At 41.7% G+C, this 22,111-nt stretch overlaps 1 protein-coding gene across 1 annotated transcript in view; it reads right to left on the bottom strand.

The window, feature by feature from the left end:
• LOC137346653 (uncharacterized) overlaps positions 1 to 22,111 on the bottom strand; it is a 132,073-nt gene that overhangs the window by 109,226 nt on the left and 736 nt on the right. Inside the window, exons 3-4 of the mRNA XM_068010300.1 lie at positions 19,291 to 19,359; positions 14,261 to 14,282 (exon numbers count right to left, since the gene is read on the bottom strand). Of these exons, the coding sequence (XP_067866401.1) occupies positions 14,261 to 14,282; positions 19,291 to 19,359 (91 nt within the window). The remainder of the gene's footprint in view (positions 1 to 14,260; positions 14,283 to 19,290; positions 19,360 to 22,111) is intronic.

Consider the following 22,111-nt stretch of genomic DNA (forward strand, 5'->3'; position numbering starts at 1 on the left):
GACAGAGATGAGGAGGGATTTCTTCATCCAGAGAGTGGTGAACCTGTGGAATTCTCTACTACAGAAAGCAGTTGAGGCCAAATCACTAAATATATTCAAGGAAGAGTTAGATATAGTTCTTAGGGCGAAAGGAATTAAGGGATACGGGGAGAAAGCAGGAACAGGGTAGTGAGTTTGGACCATCAGCCATGATCGTATTGCATGGCAGTGCAGGCTCAAAGGGCCGAATGGCCAACTCCTGCTCCTATTTTCTATGTTTCTAAATATAGACCTGTTAAGGCACAAGTGAATAATGTACGGCTGGATTGCATCTATTTTAACGCAAGGAGTCTTACAAGTAAGGCACATGAATTGAGAGCATTGATTAACACATGGGAATATGATATTATTGCTATCACAGAGACATGGTTGAGGGAAGGGCAGGACTGGCAGCTCAATATTCCAGGGTACAGAATCTACAGGTGTGACGGGGTGGGGTGTAAAAGTGGAGGTGGTATTGCACTATTGATCAAGGAGTCAATTGCTGCAGTAAGGAGGGATGATATCTTAGAAGGTTCCTCAAATGAGGCCATATGGGTAGAACTCAAAAACAAAAAAGGGGACAATCACTTAACTGGGAGTGTACTTTATGCCTCCCAACAGTCAGGGAGAGATAGAGGAGCAGATATGTAGGCAAATCTCAGATGTAAAAATTATACGGTAATGTTATCTTATCTTAGAGATACAGCACTGAAACAGGCCCTTCGGCCCACCGAGTCTGTGCTGACCATCAACCACCCATTTACACTAATTCCATAGTCCTACCACATCCCCATCTGTCCCTATATTTCCCTACCACCTACCTATACTAGTGGCAATTTATAATAGCCAATTTACCTATCAACCTGCAAGTCTTTGGCACGTGGGAGGAAACCGGAGCACTCGGAGGAAACCCACGCAGACACAGGGAGAACTTGCAAACTCCACACAGGCAGTACCCAGAATTGAACCCGGGTCGCTGGAGCTGTGAGGCTGCGGTGCTAACCACTGCGCCGCCCCAAAATAGTAGGGGATTTCAACTTCCAGAATATTAACTGGGATAGTCTTAGTGTAAAAAGCTTAAAAGGGGGCTGAATTCTTGAAGTGTACACAGGAGAGCTTTGAGCCAGCACATAGAAAGTCCTACAAGAGAAGGGGCGGTACTGGACCTAATCTTAGGGAATGAAGCTGGGCAAGTGGTAGAACTGACAGTGGGGGAGCATTTTGGGGATAGTGACCATAACTCTGTGAGATTTAAGGTAGTTATGGAAAAAGACAAAGATGGACCAGAAATAAAGGTACTGAATTGGGGGACGGCCGATTTCAATACGATAAAAAACTGGATCTGGCCAAAGTGGACTGGGAGCAGCTACTTGTAGGAAAGTCTGCATCAGACCAGTGGGAGTCATTCAAAAAGGAAATAGTCAGTGTTCAGGGCCAACATGTTCCCATAAAGGTGAAGGGTAGGACCAACAAGTCCAGGGAACCCTGGATATCAAGGATTGGATAAGGAAAAAAAAAGGAGGCTTATGGCTGATTCAGAGTGCTGAAAACCGCAGAGGCCCTAGAGGAGTATAGAAAGGGTAGGGGGTATACTTAAAAAATTAGGAGGGTGAAGAGGGGGCATGAAAAAACAGTGGCAAGCAAGATAAAGGAAAATCCCATGGCATTATATGTATATTAAGGGCAAGAAGATAACCAAGGACAGAGTAGGGCCCATTAGGGATCAAAGTGGCAATGTGTGTGGGGAGCCGGAGGACAGAAGTGAGGTTTTAAATGATTACTTTTCATCTGTGTTCACTATGGTGAAGGACGATGAAGGTGTAGAGATCAGAGAAGGGGATTGTGGTATACTTGAACAAATTAGCATTGAAAGAGAGGAGGTATTAGCGGCTTGAACGGGCTTAAAAATGGATAAATCCCCAGGCCCAGATGAGATGTATCCCAGGCTGCTATGTGAGGCATGGGAGGAGATTGCAGGGGCTCAGACACAAATTTTCAAATCCTCTCTGGCCACGGGAGAGGTGCCAGAGGACTGGAGGACAGTGAATGTGGTACCATTATTCAAGAAGGGTAGTAGGGATAAACCAGTTAATTACAGGCCAGTGAATCTAACATCAGTGGTAGGGAAACTATTGGAAACCATTCTGAGGGACAGCATTAATCTCCACTTGGAGAGGCAGGGATTGATCAAGGATAGTCAGCATGGTTTTGTCAGGGGAGATCATGTCTAACAAACTTGATTGAATTTTTCGAGGTGGTGACTAGGTGTGTAGATGAGGGTAAAGCAGTTGATGTTGTCTACATGGACTTCAGTAAGGCTTTTGATAAGGTCCCACATGGGAGATTGGTCAAGGTGGTAAGAGCCCATGGGATCTAGGACAATTTGGTAAATTGGATCCAAAATTGGCTTAGTGGCAGGAGGCAGAGGGTGATGAGCGAGGGTTGTTTTTGCGATTGGAAGCCTGTAACCAGTAGTATATCGCAGGGATCAGTGCTGGGACCCTTGCAGTTTGCAGTATGCATTAATGATTTAGATGTGAATATAGGAGGTATGATCAGCAAGTTTGCACATAACACAAAAATTGGAGGTGTCATAAATGGTGAGGAGGAAAGCCTTAGATTACAGGACGATATAGATGGGCGGGTAAGATGGGCAGAGCAGTGGCAAATGGAATTTAATCCTGAGAAGTGTGAGGTGATGCATTTTGGGAGGACTAACAAGGCAAGGGAATATACAATGGATGGTAGGACCCCAAGTAGTGCAGAGGGTCAGAGGGACCTTGGCATACTTGTCCATAGATCACTGAAGGAAGCAGCACAGGCAGATAAGGTGGTTCGGAAGGCATATGGGATACTTGCCTTTATTAGCCGAGGCATAGAATATAAAAGCAGGGAGGTTATGATGGAGCTGTACAAAACGCTAGTTAGGCTACAGCTGGAGTATTGTGTCCAGTGCTGGTCACCACACTATAGGAAGGACGTGATTGCACTGGAGAGGGTGCAGAGGAGATTCACCAAAATGTTGTCTGGGCTGGAGCATTTCAGCAATGAAGAGACACTGGATAGGCTCAGGTTGTTTTCCTTCGAGTAGAGGAGGCAGAGTGGGGGGGGAAACCTGATTGACGGATACAAAATTATGAGGGGCGTAAATAGGAAGAAACTTTTTCCCTTAGTGGAGGGATCAATAACCAGGACGCAGAGATTTAAGGTAAGGGGCAGGAGGTTCAGAGGGGATTTGAGGAAAAATGTTTTTACCCAGAGAGTGGTTGGAATCTGGAACGCACTGCCTGAAGGGGTGGTAGGGGCAGGAATCCCCACAACATTTAAGAAGTATTTAGATGAGTACTTGAAACACTGTAGCATATAAAGCTACGGCCACATGTTGGAAAATGGGATTCGGATAGGTGCTTGATGGCCAGCATGGATACAATGGGCCGAAGGGCCTGTTTCTGTGCTGTATAACTCCATGACTAGACCTTCAAGTCCAATGTCACTCCAGGTCCCCATGTGAGGCTGACATTTTCCTCCAGGATAGTCAAACATAGGACTTAGGAGCAGGAGTAGGCCATTCAGCCCTTAGAGCCTGTTCCACCATTCGATAAGATCATGGCTAATCTGGTTGTGGCTTCAACTCCACTTTCCTGTCTGACCCCCCCAATAACCCCCAACTCCCTTGTCTATCAAAAATCAATACAATTCACCCTTGAATATATCCAAAGACCCAGCCTCCACTGCTTTCTGGGCAAGAGAATGCCACAAACTAACGACGCTTTGAGGAAAAAAAAATGTCCTCATCTGTCTTAAAAATGGAGTCCCCTTATTCTTAAACTGTGCCCCCTAGTTCTGGTCTCCCCCACAAGAGGGGCATTCCTCCCTGTATCCACTCTATCTAATCCCCTCAGGATCTTGTACGTTTCCACAAGATAACCTCTCATTCTTTTAAACTCCCATGGGTATAGGTCCAACTTTTCTTCATAAAGTAAGCCCTTCACCCCCAGAATTGTTGAGTGAACATTCTCTGAACTGCGTCTAACACAATTATATTATTTTTCAACACAGTGGCGCAGTGGTTAGCACCGCAGCCTCACAGTTCCAGTGACCCGGGTTCAATTCTGGGTTCTGCCTGTGTGGAGTTTGCAAGTTCTCCCTGTGTCTGCGTGGGTTTCCTCCGGGTGCTCCGGTTTCCTCCCACAGCCAAAAAGACTTGCAGGTTGATAGGTGAATTGGCTATTATAAATTGCCACTAGTATAGGTAGGTGGTAGGGGAATATAGGGACAGGTGAGGATGTGGTAGGAATATGGGATTAGTGTAGGATTAGTATAAATGGGTGGTTAATGGTCGGCACAGACTCGGTGGGCCGAAGGGCCTGTTTCAGTGCTGTATCTCTAAAAAAAAAAGAGACCAAAACAGTACACAGTACTCTAGATGTGGTCTCACCAAGGTCCTGTAGCGCTGCAGTAAAACTTCCCTACTTGAATACTAGTTTCCCCTTGCAAGAAACAACATTCTATTTGCCTTCCTAATCACTTGCTGTACCTGCATACTAACTTTTTGTGATTATGTACCAGAACACCCAAATCCTTCTGTACCACAGGAGTTCTGCAATCTCTCTCTATTTAAAGAATATACAGCTTTTCTATTCCTGCTGCTATAGTGAACAAATTCACACTTTCCCCATCATTCTCCACCTGCCAAATTTTTGCCCACTCACTTAACCTATCTATATCCTTTTGTAGACTCTTTACCCTCCTCTTAACATTAAGATAGGAAGGAACGTAGGTTGTCATCGGCAAATTTAGTTACCATACATTCGGTCCCTTCATCCAAGTCATTGATATAAATTGTAAATAGTTGAGGCCCCAGCACTGATCCCTGTGGCACTCTACTAGTTATAGCTTGCCAACCTGAAAAAGACCCATTTACCCCTACTCCCTGTTAGCTAACCACTTCTTTATCAATGCTAATATGTTATGTTACCCCCTACACCATGTGCTCCTTTCTTGTGCAGTAACATTTGATGTGGCCCCTTATCAAATGCCTTCTGGAAATCCAAATACACCACATCTACAGGTTCCCCTTCAACCACCTTGCTTGTTACTGCCTCAAAGAACTTGAATAACTAAGTTAAACACGATTTCCCTTTCACAAAACCATGTTGACTCTGTCGGATCCCATTATGATTTTTTTTTTTTTAAGTATCTTGCTTCAACCTCCTTAATAAAGGATTCTCGTAATTTCCCCATGACAGACACTAGGCTAATTGGCCTATTGTGTCCTGCTTTCTGTCCCCCTCCTTTCTTGAATAAAGGTGTTACATTTGCCATTTTCCAATCCACTGGAAACCTTCCAGAATCCAAGAAATTTTGGAAAATTATCCCCAAGGCCTCTATCTCTGCAGCCACTTCTTTTAAGACCCTAGGATGCAGGCCAGCTGGTCCTGGGGACTGGTCAGCCTTTCGGTCTAAATTTTCCCAGGACTACTTCCCTGGTGATGGTAAATGTTTTAAGTTCCTCCCTTCCTTTCATCTCTTGATTTTGAAGTATCTTTGGCAGGTTTTCCAAGTCTTTATAGAGTGAAAACAGACACAAAATACCTGTTCAATGCCCCAGCCTAAACCTCGTTTTCCATTATCAATTTCCCAGACTCATTCTCTAGAGGACCAGCATTAGCGTTAGTTACTCTTTTCCCATTTAAATACTTGTAGAAACTCCTACTACCTGTTTTCATACTCCTAGCTAGTCTTCTCTCAGACTCTTTCTCCCCCAATTTTTTTCCGTCACTCTGTTGTTGCTTAAAATTTGTCCTATCTTCTGACCTACTACTAATCTTTGCAGATTTGTACAATGTTTCTTTTGATACTATCCTTAACTTCCATATTTAGCCACTGATGATGAATCTTTCTTTCTCACTAGGAAAAATCTTTGCTGAGAGTTATTAAATATCTCCTTAAAAGTCTGCCACAGTATCTCTATCATACCAACAAGTTGGTGTAGGTCAAAGCCCTCCTTCCTTGCAGCTCCATCCCTCCTTTGCCACAATTTCAACACATGGCCCTGGAAGCACTTCTGTTGCATCCTTAAAAAGGTTCTGGACCAGGAAAGTGTGCTGACTGGGCAGGTTTTATATGCAAACTTGTCAGAAGTGCCCTTTTTATCAGATGGGATATTAAACTGAGGTTCAGTTAGCTTAAGGTGGAAATAATAAACCTTCTGGCACCCATTTAAGGAACACCCAGCTTTTCAAATGTCTTGACAATCACCATTAATCCCTCTACCAACATCACAACAGAAAGCAGATTAATAGGACATTAATTTTATTTGTTGTTTATGCAAGCTTGTTGTGCACTTCTGGCTTTCTACATTAACTGTTATGTGCTCTCTTGGTTTTACAGTAGTCAGACAATCCAAGGACATGATATGTAATGAAACATCTTTACGTGTTACTGTCTTTTCTCCTCTTGTTTTTAATCTTGACCAGGTCTGAAGGAGGAGTAGGAGCTGAAAGAGACAGGAGCAGGATATAAAAGAGCAGGAGCAGAGGAGGCCCAAGACCAGGACATGTGGGAGCTGAACAAGACGCTGGATATTAAAAATGGCAGCAGAGGAGGCCTAGGACCAGGAGGGGCAAGGGTTGAGCAAGACCGGAGCGGGAGATGGATAGTTGATTCGAATGCAGTACATTCGCCCCAAGAGTTTGAAAAAAAGTGTGACATCACAGAAAAGCAGGTAAGTGATTAGTTGATGAGTATTTCTCTTTTTCCCCCTCTCTCTAAACTAGGAGATCAGTTTAAACTATAAACTGGGAAATTAAAAATTTCAACAGGAATAAAACAGTAAGTGAATAATAAAAACATTAACAGAGCAGCTCTATCACAGTGCAAGGGAATTTGTCGAGTGTGGGACAAGAGATGCTGCTTGACATATAAAAAAACAAATAGGGTTAAATTGGAACTGTGGGCTAAGTTAAAGACCTAAAGCATATAACAACATTAAATAAATTAAACTAGATTACTAAGGTTAAAAACTACAAATAGACAACTGAGCGACATTTCAGAACCTAGTTAATTAAATAAAATATAAGATGGCAGGTCAGATGATGTGTTGCAGGTGCAACATTTGGCAGCTGGCAGGCACCAGTGTGACCCACAACAACCACATCTGCAGCTCGAGGAACTGATGAGCTGGAGTCCGAGCTTTGGACACTGCAATGCATCAGGGAAGGAGAAAGTTACCTGGATACTTTGTTCCACGAGGCAGTCACATCCCTTAGGTTAAATACTTCAGATCTAGACTGTGGTCAGGAAAGTGTGACGAGTGAGGCAGGTGAGAAGATCCAGAAGGTAGCACTGAAGGACCCTCAACCCTTGCACTTGTCCAACAGGTATGAGGTTCTTGCAGCCTGTGTGGAGGAGAGCAGGAACTGCAGGGAGGATGTGCAAACTGACCACGGCATCATGGTATGGGGGCCATTCAAGTTGGGAGAGTAAAAAGGAATGTGGATACCGTTCTCAGCAGCCAAGATCGCGAGTCCCAAAGACTGTGTTGCCTACCAGGTGCCAGGTTAAGGACAGCTCCTCGGGACTGGAAAGCAACTTGGGAATGGGAGGGAAAAGATCCATTTGTTGTGGACCATGTAGGTACTAACAACATAGGTAGGACTAAGAGAGATTCTGCTGAGGGAGCATGAGCAGCCAGGGGCTAAATTCAAAAGCAAAACCACAAAAAAGGTAATAATCTCTGGATTCTACCTGAACCACGAGCAAATTGCCATATGGTCAATAAGATCAGACAGTTGAATGCATGGATCAACAGTTGGTGCATGAGAAATGGCTTCAATACTGGGGAAAGAGAGCTGTTCTGTTGTTATGGGCTTCATTTGAACTGTGCTGGGACCAATGATCTGGCAAATTGAATTACTAGGGCTGTAGATAATACTTTAAATTAAATAGACTTTTTTTTTTGGGAGGGGGGGGGGGGGGTTTCAAGTGAGGGGAAACTTGAAAGTTAAAGAGAAAGGACAAGAGAATAGGGCAGGGATATGGGTAATGATAACCAGAATGTGACAGCAGGGAACAAAGCTTTAAAAAGAAAATCAGAGTGCACCAGCAAATAGGGTCAGGTTAAGTAAATAAATACAGGAAAAAGACAGAATTAAAGCCTCTTTTATCTGAATGCACATAGCATTCGTAACGGGATAGATGAATTGATCTTGACTCAGAAGATCAAGATGTAGAATCAGTTTGGGTGGAGATAAGAAATAGCATGGGAAAGTCAGTAGCTACACTGCAGGAGAGAGTATAAAACAGGAAATAATGGGGGCATCCAAGAAAGGCACTGCAATAATCATGGGTGTATTTAATCTTCATATAGATTAGACAAATCAAAATCGGCAACAGTAGCCTTGAGGGAGAGTTCAGAGTGCATTCCGAACAGTTTCTCAGAACAATACGTTGTGGAACCAAAAAGGAAACAATCTGTTTTAGAATCCAGTAGCGCGTAATGAGACAGGATAAATTAATGGTCCCAGAAAAAGGGTTCTAGAGGGAAGCGTGATCATAACATGAAGAACTCCACATTCAGTTTGAGGGGGTGGAACTTGGTTCTGAAACTAGTCTCTTAAATTTAAATGAAGACAAATACAAAAGTATGAAGACAGAGTTAGTTATAAGGGACTAGGAGAATAGACTAAAAAGACAGTGGATAAGCAGTGGCAGATATTTAAGGAAATATATCTTTGTTGAGAATTGTGAATTAAGACTATGAGAAGGATGAACCATTTGTGACTAAGTTGAGGAGGGTATCAAATTGAAAGAAAAGGTACACAATGTTGCAATAGTAAGCCAGAAGGTTGGGAAAATTTCACAAACCAGTAAATGACTAAAAAAATAAGAGGAAGAAAATAGATTACGAAAGTAAACTAGCAAAAAAAGATAGGAAGAGCTTCTACAAGTATTTAAAGGGAAAAAAAAAAGAGTAGCTAAGCATTGGTCCCTTAGAGGTTGAGACTGGAGAATAATGAGAAGCAAGAAAATGGCGAAGACTTTGGACAAATATTTTGTATGTCTTCACAGTAGAAGACACTAAAAGCATTCCAGTAATAGTAGAAAATCAGGGGGCAGAAAGGGAGGAACTTAAAACACTATCACAAGAGAAAAAGTACTAGGTAAGCTAATGGGGCTAAAGGCTGACTAAAGGCTGGAACTGATGGCCTGCATCCTAAAGTCGTAAGAGAAATGGCTGCAGTTAGTGGATGCATTGGTCGTAATCTTCCCAAATTCCGGAAAGCTGACAGCTGATTGGAAAAATCTGCAAATGTAGTGCCCCTGTTCAAGAAAGGAGGGAGACAGAAAGCACGAAACTATAGGTCAGTTAGACCAATATCAGTTATGGCGAAAAAGTTAGAATCAATATTCAGTAGTAGCAGAACATTTAGGAAAAAAATCATACAATCAAGCAAAGTCAGCATGGTTTTAAGAAAGGGAAATAGTGTTTCACAAGTCTATTAGAGTTCCTTTGGATATAACAAGCAGGGTGGATAAAGGGGAACCAATGATGTAATCCATATGGATGTCTAAAAGGTATTCGATAATGTGCAACATAAAAGATTAGTATACAAGATAAGAGGCCATGGTAATATTTAGCATGGAAAGAGGATTGGGTAGCTAACAGAAATCGACAATTGGGATAAATGAGTAATTTTCAGGTTGGCAAACTGTAACGAGTGAGATGCCACAGGGATCAGTGCTGGGGCCTCAAGTCTTTACAATCTACATTAATGACTTGTATGATGGACCCGGGTGTACTGGAGGCAAACATGCCGATGATACCAAAGATAGGTGGGAAAGCAAGTTGTGAGGTGGATACAGAGTCTGCAAAAGGCTATAGATAGGTTAAGTCAGGGGGCAAAAAGTTGGCAGATGGAGTATAATATGGAAAAATGAGAGGCTGTCCACTTTGGCAGGAAGAATAGAAAAGCAAAATAGTTAAATGCAGAGAGACTGCAGAGCATTGCCTGAGAGGGGAGCTGGGTGTCCTTGTACATGAATCAAAAAAAATTAACACGCAGGCAGAGCAAGGAACTAGGAAGGCAAATGGAATGTTAGCCTTTATTGCAAGGGGGATGGGTAAAAAAGTAGGGATGTCTTAATACAACTGCACAGGGTGCTGGTGAGACCACACCGAGAGTACTGTGTAAAGCTTTGGCCTCCTTATTTAAGGGATATACTTCCATTGGAGGCAGTTCAGAGAAGGTTCACTAAGCTGATGCCTGGGATGAAGAGGTTGTCTTTGAGCAAAGGTTGAGCAGGTTGGGTCTATACTCATTGGAATTTAGAAGAATGAGGGGTGATCTTAATAAAGTATAAAGAGATTGAGGGTTTGATATGCTAGATGCTAAGAGGATGTTTCCCCTCATGGGGGAATCTTGAACTCGGGGGCAGTTTCAGAACAAGGGGTCACCCATTTACAACAGAGATGAGGAGGAATTTATTCTGAGGGTCATGAATCTGAAATTCTGAGTAAGAAAGCCGTGACGACTGAGTCATTAAATATACTCAAGGCTAAGATACAGATTTTTGAACTATTGGGGAATCCAGAGTTATGGGGAATAGGCAAAAAAGTAGGGCTGAAGCCACGATCAGACCAGCCATGATCTTATTGAATGGCAGAGCAGGCTCAAGGGGCTGTCTGGGCTGCTCCTGCTCCGATTTCTTGTCTTATGTTCTTATGTAACATACCTAGGATGCGAATGATTATTCAGAATTATGTTTAGACACTGGGTCCTTATGAGTGGTTCTATCCACTAACTGCCCTGAACCCACTTGGGGCTTCTTGAATATGCAGTAACCAGAAATTCTGTAAACCTACTAGAAGATCCCCATCATGTCAGTAATAACTGGGTCGAAAACACAAGCACACCTGAATGGAAGAATTAAACATTCATTAAGTCAATGCTTGTGCTACAATCAAAGGCAGGGGTGTTGGGGAGGAGAGAGAAACATTAACAGCAGGAGCTAATGCAACACAGGTGAAGCTGCTGCTCAGTAAAAATAACTTTGTCCCCAATGGCCAGCCCTCTTTTGGGAAAACACTGAACGGGGGCAGCTCATTCGAAGAAATGGACTAGCTGAGAAAAATGTCAACAATTCCCAAACATATATGCAGCTTCACTATGCCGAGAGGTCTTTTTGCAAAATCTACCTGATGCTAGTTGTGCCTTACTTTGTACAGTAAAAACAGCAAATCAGATGGTGTAGTTGGGGGTTAGTGACAGAAACTGCAATTTAGCCTTTGTCAACTGCCAACATCCCATTATTTTAAGCTGGCTGGAATTGTATAAAACTGAAGAGTCATCCAGCATCACTGCTGAAAAAATTAATAGCCCACTGATGTCAACTATTTAGGGAAACAAGAATGAGCACTGCAGGCAGATACTGGAGGGCTACTAGCTGCCATGGAATCATACCTCACCATGACTTAGTGAATTCAGAAGAGGAGTAAAGATGGGTAGAAGTAAATATGTTTTGTCTTTAACATGCAGAAATGAAGCGGAAAAACTAGTCTGCCATCCATTACAGAAAATGCAGCTGCTTCCCATCTCTGACTGGAGTACATCATGTATTTACAGAAGAACAAATCATAGCAGTAAAACCTTTAAGGTTAGATTAAAAATCTGTAACTAGTTTTTAAAAATGCATGTACAGAGAATATGCAAATTGACACATCTGGCATTTGCAATTTTATTTTAAAAAGTTTAAGACCTTACACCAATTTAGTTTGCTCGAATACAGCTTCCATCATACTGCTTGAACATAAGCATACATCAGACTTTGTAGGGGAAGTGGAGTTGAGACAGATCAGCCATGATTGTAATGAATTGCCGAGCAGGCTTGAGGGGCCAGATGGTCTACTGCTGCTCCTATTTCTTATGTAGCATATTATTAGTTCACCAAAAGGGGTTTATTCCAAGTGCTATTATTTATCTCAATTTCCTTCTCTGAAGGTATAGCGTCCCTACTGGAATCCATATGTATCTTTTGGTACTTCACCCAAGTGATCTTTCACAGCAGATCCTTCATGATGAGTGTCAGCAGGTTACTCAATCACAGAAGGCATCACAGTTGAACCCAATCCTGTCCTTGCCAGACGTCTACACGATCATTTTTAGCAAGGGATTGGAGCAGGGAGGTCACTGGATGGCCATCAAGGAAGGAACCTTAGCTGATTTACACTCTGCAACCCTGGGGCACTGAGTACAACAGCAGTATTTTACTGCCTCTCTGACAGAGATCTGCTTGCTTAGCAGACTCAGTACCAAACCTGGGGCCTTGCCCATCTGTATGGCTCACTGAACCATCAGCAGTGCCTTGATTAATGATTTTGCTGATGCTCCAAAAGTTCCAGTAAAATTTCCAACCCAAACAGAACTGTGTAGTCTCTTAATGCAGATAGCAATCTGCTGAAAGTACACACAGTAAGACAGGTCAGCTATGAACCCCTCGTCTGAATACTTGATGGAAATGCTGCAATGTTGTACCAGGATTTTGATTTACTGTGCTACAGTTACATTGAGTACTAGTGACCAAAATAATTCAAGTGTTCCTCCATCAGCAAAATTATACAGGAAATTGTCCAATGTCTACCACTGCAGTGCTGCAATGCTTGCACTGATGGGGGGTACTTGATGGGAGCAGCCCCAGACTTCACTTGTCTGTTGTTACATTTAAACATACGCATCGCTTTCACCAATTCAAAACTGGGGTTGGCAGAACAATGGAGCATTCAATGCAAGGAACTGGGCACTCAAAGATTTCACTTTGCTTCATTATTACCGTCAGTTGAAACAGGACAGGAAATTTTTTAAAACCCAGTAGCAAACTTTTCTCACTTGCCCATAAACCAGTAGCACAACATGAGCACTTTCAGTCAACATTCTGATGGCAAGACAATTCTTGCAAAACTTTACCACTCATGGTACGCCAAAATGTTGCAAGTGGGCCATTACATTGTGAATAGGGCAATGACCCTGCCCATGCTCATGTCCATCTTGGGATCTGTAGCATTTTTCCTAACAGCCAAAATGGTACTGGCATAGACAAGGAAAATTTTTGCAATCAGCCCCAGACTCAAGTGGATTTTTGATATTTGCTACTGGGATATAGTTAATTTCAAGCCCTGAATCATGCCACATCAACATGTATGATTTTAAGCAATGTGGGTCAAGTTTGTCACAGCATTCTTCATCACTTTTGGTGACAGGCTGAGTACAGAGCATACCACTTTTGAAGTGGAACTTCATGGACTCAGAAGTTAGATATCTAGTCCAAAGGGGAATGATTAATCACCAACCCTCGTTCCACATTCATAAAAACAGTGATAGCAATGGTGCATTTTAAAACAAGTGTGCAATAGTAACACCTGTTAGCAGGAAAGGTTTTTCAAACCAGAGCCTGCTGTATCATTTACACCAGCAACTTCAAATATTACATTGACCCAGCAACATCTTGAGCAGAACCAGGCAACAAAAAAATGACATCCAAACCTTGCACTTTCCCTCTCCCAAAAGTGCAATTAAATATTTTAAAAATGGCAAAAGAGAAATGAACAAAAGAGAAACTGGAACAGGTGAAATCAAAACACAATATAACGAACAGAGAATAAACTGGAGAAAAAAATTGAATTGATAAATAATTGGAGAATAAAGATAAAGGGGGATGGGAGACACGTTGTTTCTAGTTTCTGCTCCAAAACCAGCATACTTTCTTGTAAATTCTTCTGCTGTCGTTTTGCAAAAAGCGACTAAAATTTAAATTCAATTTTCCAAGGTTTGTTCTTAGTCGGAACAATTAGTAAACAAAGCTTTCGAGTGAAAAAGCTTTACAGTCAGAAAGATCTGACCCATTCATCCGCCAATACGTGCCCATTTGCACAAGCGCCAATCCTTCAACTTTGGAAGTTGGTACCATTGCACATTGCAATGTCCTAAGACTGGAATGAGACGTGATGAAACTGAGCTCAAATCCCACCTTGTGGCTTAGATGTAAACTGAAACATAAATGTTCAGTTCTTCCCTTTGGCCACAAATTATTGTACAAGGTAAACCCCTATGTTTACAACTGAAAGTAAACTTAAACGTTTGAGTCAGTGCATGATTCAGTTTACATGAAATTTAGAAGTGTCAGACTTTCTATAGTGTCTGTAAAGATAACAAGATCCTTAAAAGAATCTTGTAATACTTACCATTTTTAAAGGTTTCCTCATTCTGTCATATGAAGTTTGGGATGAACCATCGAGGAAATGCAACAGAAAAAAAAGTTAGCGGGATTGCTTCTGTTGGGACATAAAACTGAAAGATTTCATTAACAATGATATTTTGCAGATTTTCTTCTCCCCGGAAGGTCATCTTTTCATGTTATATTGAAGAAAAGGAACCCTTCTGGGTATATTCTGCAAAAATTCAAATTAAGCTCTTTCTTATTTTTCTGACTAATGCAGAAAAAAGTTCACCAATTCAAAAATAGTGCCCAAAGAAAATCGGTCTTGTTTGTTAGAAAACTGTTGCAGTAAAATTACAGTCGTCAGTAATTCTACTATTTTCAAAAACACACTTAACAGATTCTGAGATGTTAATCACATGTTGTTGAATATGTAAATACTGTAAGACTCTCTTACATCATTGGGGCTTAAAGCAGTCTAGTGCTAATGACCAGAAACACTATTCAAAACAAACTTTACTTTCTGCCCTGCTTTATTGAAGATGCACTGCAACCTCCATTTACTTGATGCACCAGAGCTTGCGTGTTCCAGGAAATGTCCTCAGAGTCGAGTCCTTCCCTGTGCAATTGCACAAATAAAGATGTTTGTACACCGTTCATGAACATTACAAACACCTATATGTCCCAGTGGACATCTGAAAAATGTTTGGTGGGACTCTAGCTTTGGAAACAAGAGGTTGGAACTTTTTTTGAAAATAAGTTACTGGAAGCTCTGGGCAAAAATAGTACATTCCACTTTGCCTTAAATTTTTCTGCAGGTGAATTAAACATGCACAAGGTTTGATTCTTCCAGTTCAACTCTGGCCAGTAAAAGGAAAAAAAAAATCATGTATTTTGTTTAAACCAGGACTAGGTGGTCATCTCAAAATACTTTGGGAGTAAAGTAGTCCGGTCAAATTTGACAAGTTAAAGGTGACGGGTTAATGTTTAAAAGGGAATATTTTACAGATAGCCAGTGCTTTATCAGATCTGTTTCGAAAGGAACCACGGGATGATAAAAGGTCCCTTGTTCAACTTCATTTTGTCTGTTGAACTAGTCAAGTCACAGACCCTCAGGACAATACCAATCATTACCACTTCATTTACATCACTAAGATTTTGCTTTATCCTCAATTTCTTAGTAACAAGCACTTCAAGTGTCTACAATAGCAGGCAACCAGACATATTAAAGTTAAATGGCAAGAAATAAAATTGAAATTTAAACAAAAAATGGCTTCCGTTTTATTCTAAAGTCAGATGCACATTTAAACTGTAGCAAAAAGTATTTTAGCAACAAGAGGACATCCTGGTTGATCTGTTATTACAAGAAAAAGTGTACAAGCAATGCTACTGTATTATCAATTGAAGCCAATGTTAGACAACTTGTCTGTGTATTCAACTGCTTTATTGACAAACACAAGTGCCTAAAATCCAATCCCAGAATGGGCAACTGCACCTCGTACTAATATCCAAATATTTCGACAATGTAAGTATTATCCCTGACCAAAAAAAAAGTAACCACCAAGTTAAACCAAGGGACCACCCTGAACAAATGGTTCAGTCACGTTTTAAGACACTAAGATTAACATATGAATTAAGAGCAAGAGTAGGTCACTCGGCCCCTCGAGCCTGCCATTCAACAAGATCAAGGGGAACCCTGTGGTGGTTCTGGGCGGGTGGGGGGGAAAAAGAGGTGAGGGCAGGTGCGGGAAATGGGTCGGACATGGTTGAGGGCCCCATCAACCAGTGTGGAGGTGGGGGATCCTCGGTTGAGGAAAAAGGAAGACAGATCAGAAGCGCTGTTGTGGAAGGTTGCATCATCAGAAACGATGCGTCGGAGATGGAGAAATTGGAGAATGGAATGGAGGCCTTATAGGAAGCAGGGTGTGAGGAAGTGTATTCGAGGTAGCTGTGAGAGTCAGTGGGCGTATAACGAATATCAGTGGACAAAAGGTGTCCGCACTTTCCACCCCACCAGCCGACACATCCAAAGGATCACCCTCCACCACCTTCAGTGTGATGCCACCAAACGCATCTTCTGCTCCCCTCAGTGTTCCTAAGGGATCGTTCCCTCCACAACACCCTGGTCCACTCCTCCATTACCCCCAACACCTCATCCCCTTCCCATGCAATCGCAGGAGGTGCAATACCTCCCGTTTCATCTCCTCTCCCTTCACCATCCAAGGCCCCAATCACTCCTTCCAGGTGAAGCAGCAATTTACTTGTACTTTCAATTTACTATACTGTATTCGATGCTCACAACGCATGTTGAGTGACCCCTTTGCGGAACACCACTGCTCAGTCCAAAAGCATGACCTCGAGTTTCCTGTCGCTTGCCATTTCAACACACCCCCCTGCTCTCACGCCCACATTTCTGTCCTTGGCCTGCTGCAGTGTTCCAGTGAACATGAACACAAGCTCGAAGAACAGCATCTTATTTTCCGATTTGGCACTCTGCAGCCTTCCAGACTGAACAAGAGTTCAATAATTTTAGAGCATGACTGGCCCTTTTTAAAACATTTCATTTGATCATTTTTTTTTACCATATGCCTGCCTTAAATTGGTTTTTTTCATGTTTGTGCTTTTGGCAGGTTGTTCATTATGGTCATTAACACTCTCTCTACACTCATGCTTTGTCTTTCACCACACCATTAGCACACACACTGCCTTTGCCCCATGACCTCGTCAGTTAATCTTTCCAGCCCTCTGTCCTATCACACATCCTCCCTTTTGTTCTCTTCCACCCCCCAACCCCCCTCCCCGCTTTACTTGCTTAAAATCTATTACATTTCTAACTTTTGTCATTTCTGATGAGCAAGCACAGAATGGAAACGTTAACTCTGCTTCTCTCTCCACAGATGCTGCCTGACCTGCTGAGTATTTCCAGCACTTTCCTTTTTTATTTGAGATATCCAGCATCTGCAGTATTTTGCATTTATATTTTTGGAGACATTACTGATGCAGCAAACATCATTGGATTGTTTGAAAAACTCAGGTATATATTGCAAGACAATTCTGAGACCAGTAGGTTTATGCACTAAGGCGGCAATTTTGCCACTAAAATAAAAGCAAAATACTGTGGATGCAGGAAATCTGAAATAAAAACAAAAACTACTGGAAATACTCACCAGGTCTGGCAGCATCTGGGGAGCAAAAGAGAGTTTTTTGCCACATTAGTTTTTTTAAAAAAGACCATCTTTGAGTTATAGCAAGTGAGTGTCAGACCTGTACAAGCCTACATGGAGTAATCAAGAAAGGATTAATAAAATGAACTACACATATAACTGAAAACTATACATAGCTCCCAAAAACCAACTAAATAAAACAGGGAGGCTTGTCTCTAGAAGTCAGATAAAAATGACCCCAGATAAAAACAGAAAATGCTGTATACTCAGTAAGTCAGGCATCTGTGGAGAGATGAAAGGTCACCAAGATGAAAGGGTAACTTTCTCTTACTGCAGATGCTGCCTGACCTGCCAGTATTTTCTGTTTGTATTTCAGAATTCCAGCATCCACAATATTTTGCTTTGTTTATAGTGGTCTCAAATTATATAACCATCTATTAAAAAATGTGCAATTAGAGCTTGAGAATCTTCAAAATTGAGGGAAAAGGAAGGTACTAAAAGTACTATATAAATGCAACTTGTTGCTCTCCTTTCAAAAGTAACAGCTTTTCGATCTTAATTTAAGCAAAACCAGTCTACTTTACTGCATCCATTAAGCTGCACTGAAAAGCACGACAAACAGATCTTCAGAATAGTTTTATGTGGAATCTTTATGTTGCACCTCTGCTGAAATCTTACTTCCTGCCATGAACCATTTAACTCGGTCTATTTTAGTATCAATCTAACAGAGACCAAGATTTTCTTCTCCCTCGAGCACATGAAATTTGAATCTTCGCAACTTTTATTCATCATTATAATCAGCTTGTTGCTACCAAGATACTGATGTCAGGCAACACATTAATACAACTGTTCGCCAAAGAACATTGAAAAAACTGCCATATTGCTCCACTACAATAAAAGCTGTATTTTAATTGAAAAGTTCAAAAATATAATGACAATTACCAATACAACATACAAAAACTTTGATCATGTGCACTAGCTTCTAAGCCCCAATGAATTGTGTACAGTTTCAACAACAAATAATCTAGTCACTCTTAGTCTGCCAAGAGTAGACAGTCAGATGTTAACAGTCTCATGTCATTTTGTTCAGTCTGTAGTTAATCTGATAACAGATTATTAAAGCATGAGCACTGAGCAAAAAAAGTGTGTTTTAGTAGCCCTGTGACCACATTAAGTCATCAGTCAGACACAGTGACAAAATCAGTCATGTGGTCCTCATCTCATTAGGTAACGTACTGGCCAGTAAATGGTGACCTATAGTTCCTTTGAAAGATATTTTAATAACTGCTAATGCTCATTTCGTTCATTTTCAGAGCAAAAATCTGATGTCAGATAGCTCCAAGTATTATTAGAGCAAATTTTGTGGCTAAGCACAATAAACCAAAAAGTGTACATTTGCTCAAAAACAGAAGTGTAGAGAACCAGATGCAACATTGTGTTGCAAGTATCTCAACACTAACAGAACCTTGTTTATAACAGATTCATAAATCCGTTATGTAGGACATGCAATAATGAAGTGAAGGCCCTCATACACGTATTCCATTCCAATATGACACCATAAATGAGCAGAAGCCCATTACAATGCTATTTATACAAACTTACAATAGCACTAAATTTTAGATTTTCGACTCTAGACCAGTACTTTAGCACTACAGCAGGAGACAAAGGGAGCAAAATAAATGAAAAGCTCATAATTATCTCTTGAATATCCTTCAGTCAACAGGGACGTCCAGCAAAGCTAAGAAACGAACTGCAGTAATGAGCTTTGTAGCACCACTTTAGTCAAAATAATTTGTATAGAGTCAATTCAGTTACAATATATAATAAAGCTTCTCAGTCAGAAGTATTTTCTATATACATTCAAATGAAGTTCTAAATTTGGTGCACTTACCTTTTTGTGTTTCAACCCAAGGAAATGCATTTTAAGATTCATCTCAGATGTACAACGAACATCGCAGATCTAAAATTAAAATATAAATGTAGGGCATTCAAAATGTAATTATGAAATTTTACATATACACAACTGTGCTATCCATTTGAAAATGTATTAGTGATTTATTAAAAATACAATGATCCTACAGCATAGGTTATTAAACTGTAATCTGAAGAGAATCAGATATCCTGTGTTTTTAATCTTACAGACAGATAATTGCTATATACACACACAAATAAAAGTGTTATTGTCTCTGGATCGTCCACAAAAATAACGTGGGCAAATGCCAATCCACCTACCCTCAAATCACCAGCAAAGTAATGGAAGGTGATGCTGACAGTGCTAATCAAGCAGCATTTACTCACTGATAACCATTGATGTTCAGTTTTGGATCCACTAGTGCAGCCCAGCTCCACACCTCATTACAGCCATGGCCCAAACATGGATAAAAGAGCTAAATTCCAGGTGAGGTGACAATGACTGCCCATGACATTAAGGAAGCATTTGACTGAGTGTGGCAGCAAGGAGTTAGAGTAAAATTTAAATGAGTGGGAATCGTTGTTTTTTGGTGGGGGGGGGGGTGCGGGGAAGGAGGAGGAGGAGAAAACAAGAGCACTCCACTGCCTGGAGTCATACCTAGTACAAAAGTTGTGGATGGTGGATGCCAATCAACTCAGCCTCAGGACATGGCTGCAGGAATTCCTCAGGGCAGCTTCCTGCCATCTACAGTTGCTTCATCAATAACTTTCCCTCCATCATATCGTCAGAAGGAGGGATGCTGGCTGATGATTGCAGTGTTCAGTTCCATTTGTCACTCCTCAGATAATAAAGCAGTCCATGCCCGCAGGCAACAAGACTAGGACAACATTCAGGCTTGGGCTGGTAAGTAGCAATTAACATGCACATCACGCAAGTGCCGGGCCATGACCAACTTCAATAAGAGTCTAACCACCATCCACCTTTACATTCAACGGTATTAGCAGTGCTGAATCCCAAATCAACATCCTGGGGGTCACCAGTGACCAGAACCTTAACTGGGCCAACCATATAAATACTGCAGCTACAAGAGCAGGTCAGAGGCTGGGGATTCTGTGGCGAGTAACTCACCTCCTGACTCCCCAAAGTCCTTCCATCATCTACAAGGTAGAAGTCAATACTCTCCACTTGCATGGATGAGTGCAGCTCCAACAACATTCAAGAAGCTTGACATGGTCCAGGACAAAGCAGCCCCTTGATTGGCACCCCATCCACCAGCAGCACGCCATGGCTGCTATCTGAAAGATGCACTGCAGCAACTCGCCAATGCTTTTCAACAGCACCTTCCAAACCTGCAACCTCTATCTTCTTTACTCAGAGGGTGATGACTCTTTCGAATTCTCTTCCCCAGAGGGCTGTGGAAGCTTAGTCGTTGAATATGGTCAGGACCAAGACAGACAGATTTAGTTTAGTTTCAGTTTAGAGATACAGCACTGAAACAGGCCCTTCGGCCCACCGAGTCTGTGCAGACTATCAACCACCCATTAATCCTACACTAATTCCATATTCCTACCACAACCCCACCTGTCCCTATATTTTCCTACCACCTACCTATACTAGGGGCAATTGCTAAAGGCCAATTTACCCATCAACCTGCAAGTCTTTGGCATGTGGGAGGAAACCGGAGCACCCGGAGGAAACCCATGCAGACACAGGGAGAACTTGCAAACTCCACAAAGGCAGTACCCAGAATTGAACCTGGGTCGCTGGAGCTGTGAGGCTGCGGTGCTAACCACTGCGCCACCCCAATATTTCTACATATTAAAAACATCAAAGGTTACAGGGCTAGTGCAGGAAAATGGTATTGAAGTAGATGATCAGCCACAATCTCATTGAATGGCAGAGTTGGTGCAAAGTGCTGAATGGCCTACTCCTGTTCCTATTTCTTACATACCACAAAGAATAAGGGTAGCAGACTCAAGAGAACACAGCCACCTGAAATCACACGCCATCCTGACTTGGAAATATATTGTTGTTCCTTCACTGTCGCTGGCTCAAAATCTTGGAACTCTCTCCCCAACAGCACTGTGGGAGTACATACACCGGGACTACAGCAGCTCACCACCAGAATAAATACTGGCCTTGCCAATGACTCCCAAACCCCATGAACAAATAAAAATAAAAATCAGTGTTGATTTTCCTTGGGTAGCACACTTTGTTTTAGAAGTTAGGCAATGAATCTCTATCTATATTTGATGAGGTACTCCAGAGAAAATTTTATACAAATATGACACAAGACATTATTCAAAACAAAATGGGAAAATCTAAAAAAGTATTCTCAAGGTGCTTTTAATATAGACTAGGACAGTCTTAGGTTTGATTCTCAGCCTGTACTAAATTAGCCAGAGCAGTAATATGCTACATGTCTGTCTTTTGGTGGGCGAAGTGGAAATTAAGTTCTCTGCTCTTAATCACTATTCAGCTTTCCTTGTTAAAGGTGCATGTACGTGGACAGGATTCGACTGGACTTAGTTACCATGCCATGTTCAAACAGCCACTTACTCACAAGTTAGATATACATGAGCAAAAATTTAGTAAGGACAGGCGAGCATCTGGCACTTAACGAAGACTAATCGACCTCAGGTTCTTTGTAGTTTACCCAAGTTGGGCTAAACGGCCTCCCTCGTCTATAAGTAATATTGTGATAGTGAAGAAACATACTTCGATGCAGCACCACGGAAATGACTGGAGTGAGGGGAGGGATATACAGGAGGAAACAATAGTGTTAGTTGCAGAGATAGAG

The sequence above is a fragment of the Heterodontus francisci genome, chromosome 2 (assembly GCF_036365525.1).
Source record: "Heterodontus francisci isolate sHetFra1 chromosome 2, sHetFra1.hap1, whole genome shotgun sequence".
NCBI classification, from domain to species: Eukaryota; Metazoa; Chordata; class Chondrichthyes; order Heterodontiformes; family Heterodontidae; genus Heterodontus; species Heterodontus francisci.